This window comes from Condylura cristata, unplaced genomic scaffold (genome assembly GCF_000260355.1).
Source record: "Condylura cristata isolate star-nosed mole 26May11 unplaced genomic scaffold, ConCri1.0 scaffold00051, whole genome shotgun sequence".
Lineage (NCBI taxonomy): Eukaryota > Metazoa > Chordata > Mammalia > Eulipotyphla > Talpidae > Condylura > Condylura cristata.
The window spans coordinates 1,177,746-1,187,230 of NW_004567152.1; the positions used below are offsets into that span (position 1 = coordinate 1,177,746).

At 45.7% G+C, this 9,485-nt stretch overlaps 1 protein-coding gene across 2 annotated transcripts; it reads right to left on the bottom strand.

Moving 5' to 3' along the window:
- Positions 1-3,153: 3,153 nt before the first annotated feature.
- On the bottom strand, positions 3,154-7,628 carry LOC105854540 (chromosome unknown open reading frame, human C22orf39). Of its 2 annotated transcripts, XM_012734242.1 has the most exons (4): positions 7,590-7,628; positions 7,279-7,446; positions 4,451-4,600; positions 3,154-3,303 (listed from the first exon to the last, which is right to left on the bottom strand). In XM_012734242.1, the coding sequence occupies exons 1-3, from the start codon at positions 7,611-7,613 to the stop codon at positions 4,475-4,477; spliced, it is 318 nt and encodes a 105-aa protein (XP_012589696.1). In that variant the 5' UTR covers positions 7,614-7,628; the 3' UTR covers positions 3,154-3,303; positions 4,451-4,474. The 2 variants fall into 2 exon arrangements, with proteins under 2 accessions (XP_012589696.1, XP_012589695.1); XM_012734241.1 differs by lacking the exon at positions 3,154-3,303 and having other exon boundaries at positions 3,804-4,600.
- Positions 7,629-9,485: the final 1,857 nt, after the last annotated feature.

Consider the following 9,485-nt stretch of genomic DNA (forward strand, 5'->3'; position numbering starts at 1 on the left):
ATGACCAAGATGCACAGCTACGTCCAGTAAAAATATTCTAATTGCATTGTTGCAGACTCTGGGTAGGAGATACAAAGTACACTAGCAGAACAGAGGTGAAGGACATGCAGGCTGTTGCTGACTACACAGGCATACAGAGAGGAGAGGCAGGGGCCTCCTGCTGGGGCAATCAGAGCATAGGTGTTTCCTTGCATCATTAGTAGGTTTTGAGTTTTAAGCTGAAGAGAATGGAGCAAGCCTGGGACATCCTTGTTAACAAAGTTGCTGTGTCCCCCAGGCCCATCTTTGTTCAAGTGCTTTTTAGTCTGGATTGGTATGTGTATTCGTGTATTAGAGCTGGCAAAATAAAATGCTTGGCTGCATGGATTTAACAAATGTGTTTCTGGAGGCTTGAACTCCAGGACTGAAGGTGTTTCCAGGTGGCTTCTCTTGAGACCTCTCCTTGGCTTTCAGAAAGCTGCTGCAGGTCATTCTACATCTATGTCCTTATTTGTTGTAATGAGAACACAAGTCGTTGGGTTAGAACTCATCCGAAAGACCTCGTTATACCTTACCCCTCTCTTTATTTTAAGATTTGTTGTATTTATTTATACATACAAGAACTGTGGTGTAGGCCAAAGGTTGGGTTCAGCACTATGAAGCTATCTGCAGCATGAGTTCAAATCCTGGCTAGAGAGGTGACCCACATGACATAGCAGACTAGAGTCCTGTTTCACTTAATGCTTCCCTCAGCAGTGTATTTCAGTGGAGCTGCCTGTTCTGTTCCACACTGGTGAATCCTCTCATCCCCCTGCACCTCTGGCCAGTACCCCTGTTCTTACATATATAAATAAATAAATCTTTAAAAAATATATGAAAAGACAGTTCTAATAACTGAAGTTCCAGTGTATGAATAGAGCCTTTTCTCCTAGTAACTGGCATAAGTACCTCAAAAAAACTTGGCCTTTCTGTGCTGGTAAACCAGGGAAACTTTTCATTTGAGTAAGAATTCAGCCATGATTAAGGATTTTTAATCATTTGTCTCTACTTGAGATAAGATGTTGAACACAGTAACTTTTTTAAAAAAAAAGATTTATGGAGAGAGCCTCACAGTGTTACACTTTAACTGGTTATGCAAACAGGGAGGGCAGAACACAGTAACTCTTCATAATTTTACTGCTACAATTTAACTCTTTCCACTGCAGCAGCCCATTCATATGTCCAGCTGGGTACCCTGACTCCTCTGCACAGCCTTGTGGACCTGTGGCTATCTCCACTCAGATAACTGCATCCTGACCCAACTGCAGCTTACATACCCTGTCTCCCACAATATCAGCCTGTAGCACTTGTTCCTTATGACCTGTTGTGGCCCACTCTCTGCCTTGCAGGCTTGAGTCTCATCTGGGTCGCCGCTCAGAACCTGGGGCCTGCCCATTGCAGGTGCTTAATAGTAGTGTTTTTGAAAGTTATTAATAAGAGTCATGAGATTGTATAATCAGTTCAGTGCATCATGCCCAGCAGTTTAGCTTTGTAATTTTGAAGTAATTACATAGACAAAGGAAGCTGGAAATAAACATATAGGGAAGGGCTGTGTGCTGTTCCCCCCAGCACTACCATCTTTTTACTTTTTTAAAAAATATTTATTTATTTATGCATACAAGTACTGGGGTGTAGGCCAGAAATGCAAGGGGTGAGAGGATTCACCAGAGACAGAGTAGGGTACAGAAAAAAGGCAGATTTACTGAATAAACTGCTGGGAGCAGCAGGTGAAACAGGAGCAGTCTGCTGTACCATGTGGGTCACTTCCCTGGCTGGGGATCAAACTCATGCTGCAGTGGCTGTGGACAGATTCACACAGTTGTCCTTGCGCCACCAGGGAGTCTCCAGCCTACCATCTTGTATACCATGGTAATGCCAATACACAGAAACTAACACTGGGTTGACTCAGTTTTATCTCTGCACTCATATGTTTGAGTCTACATGGTTTTATTACCTATAGCCCTGCGCAAATACAACCATCACCACAGGACATCCTCATGTACTCTTATAACCACACTACCACCACCTTCCACCCACCCTTAACCCCTAGCACCAGGTTTTCAGTTCCTATAATCATACCATTTCAGTGAAGTTACACTAATAGAATCAGGTCATATGTATCCTTTAAAATTTTTTTTCAAACAGCATAGTTTCCTTGTGTTTCATCTAAGTTGCTGAATATAATTTATCATAGCTCAGGTCTAAAAATGTCCATGTATCACATGGTATACATTAAGTATTTTGTGAAACTTGTTTCAGTGACAAATGCTGTATGTAATAGTATGTACCAAATTTTAACAAAAAGCACTGAGTTGTGTCTAGTGTGAAAGACACTGCTCTATAAAGTCCATTTCCTTTAGCTCTCTCAGCATCACTTTGTTTAGTGTTTGTCCCCTAACAGTATAGTTGGTGCTCTATGAAGTTTGAAGACTACAGTGTTCCAGAGTCCCTGTCCCAGAGCCTTAAACCTTGCCATGTGTAGCAGATACTCAGATATTGTGAAAGAGTAAACAGGAGTGAATGCATCAACATTCTGCCTAGATGAGGATCTGTTCATGTGGAACTTGAATAGACTAGAAGGGATAATGCTTCCTAACACAGCATTCAGTAGCAGGCTGCCCACTGTACTAAATAAGCAGATAACAGGAAGTATAGTTCCCTTGAGGAGGCCCCTCAGAACTGACTGCTGTATTGGCTGCTGCTCATGCTTGGCTTTTCCTGTATGCTTCAGACATTCCCCAGAGCCCTCAACCCCAGGGTGCAAGTCTAGGCATCCTATGCAGTGGTACTTGGTTTACTGTGTTTCAGAGTGAGAATACTTGAAGATCTCTAGCTGCCTTCCCCCCCACTCTGCCTTAGCCAGAAATGCTAATTAAACCAGTCATAGCCAGAAGACATACCCTGGTTGGTAGCTAGATACTTGAAGACTTCGCCCTGCAGTAGAGGTACCCTGCTTCTGGGGTTCTAGGCACAAATACCTCTACCACTCACAGGCATATACACACGGTTTTTTTTTTTTAAGATTTATTTCTGCATACAGAACTGGGGTACAGGACATAGGTGAAGGGGCGGTGAGAGGATTCACCATAGTCAGAGTGGGAAACAGAACAGGCAGATTGATGAAGTACATTGCTGAGGGAACAGCAGGTCAGACAGCAGAGGTCTGCTGCGCCATGTGGATCACCTCCCTGGCAGGGGATCAAACTCTCACCGAAGCAGATGCGGCCAGTTTCACGTGCTGCACTTTAACCCACTGCACCACCAGGGAGAGCCCACACAGGGATTCTTACAGGCAAACAAAATGCACATGAGAGAAAATTTTAGTCTTTAGTGCATGCTCTTTGGAAGAGATTATTTTGCACTCCCCCCCACCCCCCCCCAAAAAAAAAATAGGTTAAAAGATATTTGAACCATGACCTGTGAGCAGGTGGGCCCAGTTGTGAGGGAAGTACTAAGGAAAACACATGGATTCCACTGTGAAGGAAAGCAGTGAGGGTACTAGGTCCATCTTATCCTCAGCACCACACAACGGGACTTGTTATTCATCCTAAGATGATTAATCATTTTATCAATAATAAAGAGACCTCTTTGAGAACTAGTTCTTGTTGGTACATACATGTGTATTTTAAAAATGGCTACAAGAATATGCATATACAAAATCCTGAGACTGAGCACATTATCAAGTGTGAAATCTAACTGAACAAAATTAAACTGTGGATTTAATTTTCAGCTCTTTTTTTGGAATCTCATGTGTGAACTGATTTTTGATATATTCTGCATTTTCTAAAAAACAACCAGGAAAATGTTGAGGGAAGGAGATCAAAATTCCATGTGACTTGTATTTGTTTCTTAAGTCAGGAATCCATGTTATGCAAACTTGCATATTGTGTAGCTGTGTGCATTTAAAAACTATAGTTTCCAAGGGGCCTATTGTGAAGTGAAGCAATGCAATATGCAGGTCCAGAGGCTGCCTGGACACAGAGGAACTGTCATGGGACTCTGCCAACTGTGAACTGGCATTGCATGATCATCACCAAGGGCCAGGAAAGCCAGCCATTGTAGCACAACCACTTAGCTACCTTATTCTGCCCTGTCATATGTCCACACAGCTCATGGTCACCACTCAAAAGATTACTTGGAATTCTAGGCCTCAGGGCAACCATTTTTTGTGCTGTTGTCCCCGGCCTCGGGGGGTGGGTTGGATTGTAAACCTGCCTGACCTAGAGGCTCAGAGAGCTGGCTTCCTGGAAATGGTGTGGTGGGCACAACTATCTTTATGATTGTAGCAGAATAGGGCACCCCTACACCAGTGTGAGGGGTGGGAAAAGAGGGCTGCAGAAGGCGGGTACCATGTTATGAGCCAAGCAGCTCTCAGGGGTCCATAGACTGTGCCAGTTAAGAGTCCTTAGGATCGATCACACTTGGAACTGACCAGAGGAGATTGTGCAGGGCCTCATCACTTGTCTTTCTCCTCCTGCAGAGGGAGGTGCCAGTCTGTAGGAGGGCTCTGCCTTGGGGTCCACACCAGGGAGTGCTTCTGTGCAGCCTGGACTCTTGCACGTTCACTCTCACAGAGGGACCGCTATACAAAGGAAACTATGGTTACTTGCGGTTTCATGTGCCCACAGAGACTGTATCCTCTTCCCTCTTGGCACCCTTCCAGACACTGATAGAGAAGAACAGTACACACCACTCTGAAGTTTGGCTACTTCCCCTTAATATGCTTTAGCAATTACTCTATATTTGTATACACAGACCCAGATACTTATTTCTCCCAAACAACTGAAAAACTCTTAGATTCCCATCATTTGAGGTAATTTTTTTTATTGTTATTAAAGTACCAATATTTTGCATCTTTGCTAGTGTTTTGACAGTATAAGATTAACCTCCCCCACCCTAGGTATAATCACAGTAGCACTCCACCACTGAAGCAGCCATCATCTTCCACCATAGTCATTGTGTTTTTCCCCAACCATTTTCACTACAGTATGAGGACATTTTAAAATGTCTTCTCATATAGGCCTCAGAGCTTGATACTTTCAGTTATAAGGGTGGGGGTTGAGCTGGGAGGGACAAAAGTCCAAAGGAGTGGCCAGTAGGGAAGAAGATAAAGCAAGAGACACATATCCAGGACTCCCTGAACAGGCAAGGAGTCCTGATGACAGTTAACAGGTGCTGCTCAACCCATGGGCTTCTCTCTGCCACTGTCTCCACCAAAATCAACACAAGATAGTACATTACAAGTATGACAGGGCACTTGAGGGGGGTGTTTTCCAGGTATATAATGCCATCTTTGTCTACCTGTCTGGTTTTTTTTGCTCAAACTGTATTATCTCATAGTATGCTTTTATTCTTATTTGAAAAGCTGTCAGAAATGCAGATTAGAATATGATACCCATCTCTAAGGTAAAGTTAAGGGTTTCTTTTACACTTTATTAGGCCCATATTTTATATTAATAGCATCTTTCTCTAGAGATGAAACAATCTGCTGGCTGAACTTCCTGCCTTATTTTTTTTTTTTTTTCACTAAGTAGTATGCCAGGGGAGATTAGTACCTATTTTTAATGGTTATGTAGTTCTCTACAGTGTGGGAGAAGTTATTTGGTCAAATGTCTTATTAGTAGAAGGTAGAAGGCTTTCAGTTTTTACCATTACCAAGAGTGATATAATGGACATTTTGAACTTTTAACTGTACAGTGTCACTCAGTTACTTTCTTATGATAAACTTACAAAAGCAAAGCAGCAGGGTCAAAGGTGTATATTTGACATTTAGATAAAAACAGGATATGTGACGCTTCACCAACACTACACCACTACTACCCAACTCTCCAATTCCCTATGGACACTACAGACTTTCATCTAGGCAGAAACTCTTCACTGTTATTTTAACATATACCTTGCTATTTACGTTTCTTTTTTTTTCTTTTTTTAATTTTTTTTTTTTAAGATTTATTTATTCATACAGAACTGGGGGACAGGCCAGAGATGCGGAGGGTGAGAGGATTCACCAGAGACAGAATGGGGAGCAGAACAGGCAGAAGAGTGAAGTACACTGCTAAGGGGAGCAGCGGGCGGGTCAGGAGAGGTCTGCCACGCCATGTGGTCACCTCCAGGGCAGGCGGGAATCAAACTCATGCAGAAGTGGCTTTAGCTTCTTAGTGTTGTGCTTTAACCTGCTGCGCTATTCACTAGGGAGGGCCGCTATTTACTTTTCTTTCTGATCGAATTCCTTTTTCAAGAACTTTGCCCACTTTTCTTTTGCCACTCTTTATGAAATCACCCCACTTTTAATACTGAAATATAAAACACGAAATATATATAAAGGTTTCCACATCAATTTGTTGGAATAATCACATATATTTAACAACTGTTGAAGCAGCAGTCAGTCCTGCTTGTTCCCTTTCCCTTGGCAATTTCCATGGGTTTGCACCCTCACAAACACCTCTCCATGCCACAAAAAGGCCTCCAAGCTGCCACAGTATTCTAGCATAAATGTTTTCCTCTGGGGCCTCCCTGGTGGTGCAGGGGTTAACCACACTCTCAGGCTATTGCCAGCCACTGCAGCATGAGTTTGATTCCTGCCAGGGAGGTGACCCACATGGTGCTGTCTGGCCCCCTGCTCCCCTCAGCAGTGTATATCCACACATCTGCCTGTTCTGCTCCCCACTTTGTCTCTGGTGAATCCTCTCACCACCACTCCCCTCACTTCTGGCCTACACCCAAGTTCTTGTATTCATAAATAAATTTTAAAAGAAAAAATATGTTCACTGCTTTCATCACTCCTGTATCTTCAAAAGTGCAACATAAATTCTGCTGAATGGTTGGACAACTACAACAGAGCGACAGAAATAAAATCATGCCTCCCACTAAATCTTTGGGGAAATTTAAATTCTTTGTAAGGCTCACCAGGTCTCTGGTTTCACTCCTACTTCCCTTAAGCTCACCTTCCTTCTATTCCAGCCATTTGCACTCCTACAGACCAGTTAATACTCCTAACACTGTGGGGAGTGGGGAGTGGGGGGCGGGGGTGAGGGGGGAGCGTCTCACTCTACAAGTTACTGTACACTCCACCCCTCTTGCTTTGTTCGAAGTCTTTAACGGCGTCTGAAAACCCAGTTGACATACTACTCTTTTCATTTCTCTAAAGGAGGGATGTACAGGGGGGAAGGCTATTCTGGCGATGCTCCTCTCCAGAATCCCCGGGGCCTGGAAGGGCGAGGGTGGCCAGGGCAGCGCAGCGCCATCCGCTTCCCCGCACACCTGGGCGTCCGCGCTCCGGCGCTCCTCCCAGTCTCGGCAGCTCATCAGGTCGCGACGCCACTGCTCGCAGGCCGGCCGCTCTCCGTGGACGTAGTAGTGGTGCAGAAAGTGTCTGGCGCTGCGGCAGAGTTTCCATTCCGCGCGGTAGGCCTCGCAGGGGCGCGGCGGCTGTGGCGAGAGATGCACTTAAGCCCGTGACCACTGCGCCCAGATCCCAGGGCCCCTAATCTAGTCCCTTCTGGGGTGAGAGCAGGGTTTATCCCGACGGTGCTAAGAGACCTCCGCAGGGCCCAGGTACCGGTCACACTTACCCTCCAGCCGCCGTCGTCAGCCATGTCCAGGAGACTGCAGAGCCCACCTCCTGAGCCCCCTTAGTCAATGAAGATTGCGGAGAGCCAGAATCGCGTGATTGACGGATAGATAAACCAATGATCTCCGAGAAATGGACACTAATTCCCCCCTCTCCTCCCGGGCTGCGTTTGACAAGCGCCAATAAACAGTCGTCAGAGCTGGATAGCCAGTAACAGCCGGGGGCGGGGACACGCGTGGGCTTGGCTGCGGGTGGTGACTGGCAATCCACTCCGTGCCGGGTGGCATCCCCGGCTGCCGTACCCACTCTAAGCCGGTGATTTCTGAAGCGACACGCTGCAGGCCAGTTCATTTCAGTAACTTTTTTTCTTCAATCTCAACGAACTGGGCCATTTTATAAGTGAGCGTCAACTCCGTGCCCCGATGTACTGGAGACAGTGGTCTCCTACCAAGTGCCGACGCAGGGCAGAGATGAACTTACAAAGTAACCGGGTTTGGATATGCGTGGAGTGTTGGTCGGGGGGCACCGGGATGCTGACTGATCTCCTGAGAAAACTCAGACTGGAAATGGGAATTCCAACCTAGCCTCAGGCTGGTCAAAGGCTTGAAGGCTGTGTGGCATTGGTTTAGGGGGGCATTAAAATCTGGGGATATGTCTGATTAGATAGATTAGATGTTGTAGGGTAAATGAAAGTTATCAGGGTTTTTCCATCGTCCCGCCATCAGCATCAATGGACACCTGTGATCTTACACACGTGCAGATGGCGGCACCTGGCTGTGGTGCGGTCATGGCTAAGTAGACACACCTGAGCATGGAGGCCGAGGCTGTAAGGGTGGGGAGCCGAGCGTGGAGAAGTTTAGCAGGAGAGCCCGCAGTAGATACCAGTGAAGAGACCACAGATAGTGGTACAGCTGTTCCAGGCTGGGAGTCATCCCAGCCTCTTGCCACCCCACCTCCCTCTTCCCCCATGCCTGCCCTGGGCCTGGTTGTTGCCCTACCAAATGATGTAGAAAGAGCTTCAAACTCCTGAAAAACCCTCTGAGGGCTTCAGGACTCCACCTTACCTGTCTGCCTGGGTCACAGAAAACCTGCACCGTGCCTTGCTGGCACTATAGACATGAGGCTTTATTCTGAAGGGTAGAGAGAACTTGGAACGTTTATAAATAACACAGATGTACAAGCAGTAATAAATACAAAGATGCTGGGGCACAAATGTCCTGAGTATTAGGCAGAACCCTGGTATAATGAGGCATCCCTGATGGGCCTAACTGTAACAATATAAATGTAGTAAAGGGGAGGTTCCATCATTCCAGTTCCACCTAAGGAAGGGCAGAGCTGAGTGACTAGAGGCTAGAAAGGCCTGCTGGAGAAGCTGGGAGACGGGGATGAGAGGGGACACATGGGCAGGTGTGTTTAGGAGGGCATACTTGCTTCTCAGCTTTGGACTTGCCCCAGGGACTTGGGGGACTGGATGTGGAAGGAGACACAAATACAAGACATATAGAAGACTTTGGAAGAGACATGGGTGAGTGCAGTGGAGACTGACAATGCCATCTGTTACCTGAATTTGTTCCTTTCATTCTAGATTTGCCTGGCTTTCTGTCCCTTTCCCATTTCCCACTAAAAGGTACCTCAGACTTGTGTCAAGTTTTCAGGTCTCAGTGGCCCCAGTTCATGCCAACCCTGTTTGACTGGGAATGGACCTGTAAGAGGATGGGTGTTTCATTGAGAAACTATATACTTTCTTCTCTATGTACACTGTTCTATTAAAAGTTCTTTCACACCAAGAGTATGCTTTGTCTTTATGGGGTGGATGGCAGAATTAGCAAAACCCATTTTTAAAAAAAATTATTTATTTATACATACAGAACTGGGGTACAGGCCAGAGGTGCAGGGG

What these genes read in the sequence shown, in the direction of transcription:
- LOC105854540 (XM_012734242.1), bottom strand. Translation starts at nt 7,613, where the DNA reads ATGGCTGACGACGGCGGCTGGAGG. An exon ending in CTGACGACGGCGGCTGGAGG is followed by an intron (nt 7,447 to 7,589) that starts GTAAGTGTGACC and finishes CTCTCGCCACAG; the next exon opens with CCGCCGCGCCCCTGCGAGGC. An exon ending in GCCGGAGCGCGGACGCCCAG is followed by an intron (nt 4,601 to 7,278) that starts GTGTGCGGGGAA and finishes TCCTTTGTATAG; the next exon opens with CGGTCCCTCTGTGAGAGTGA.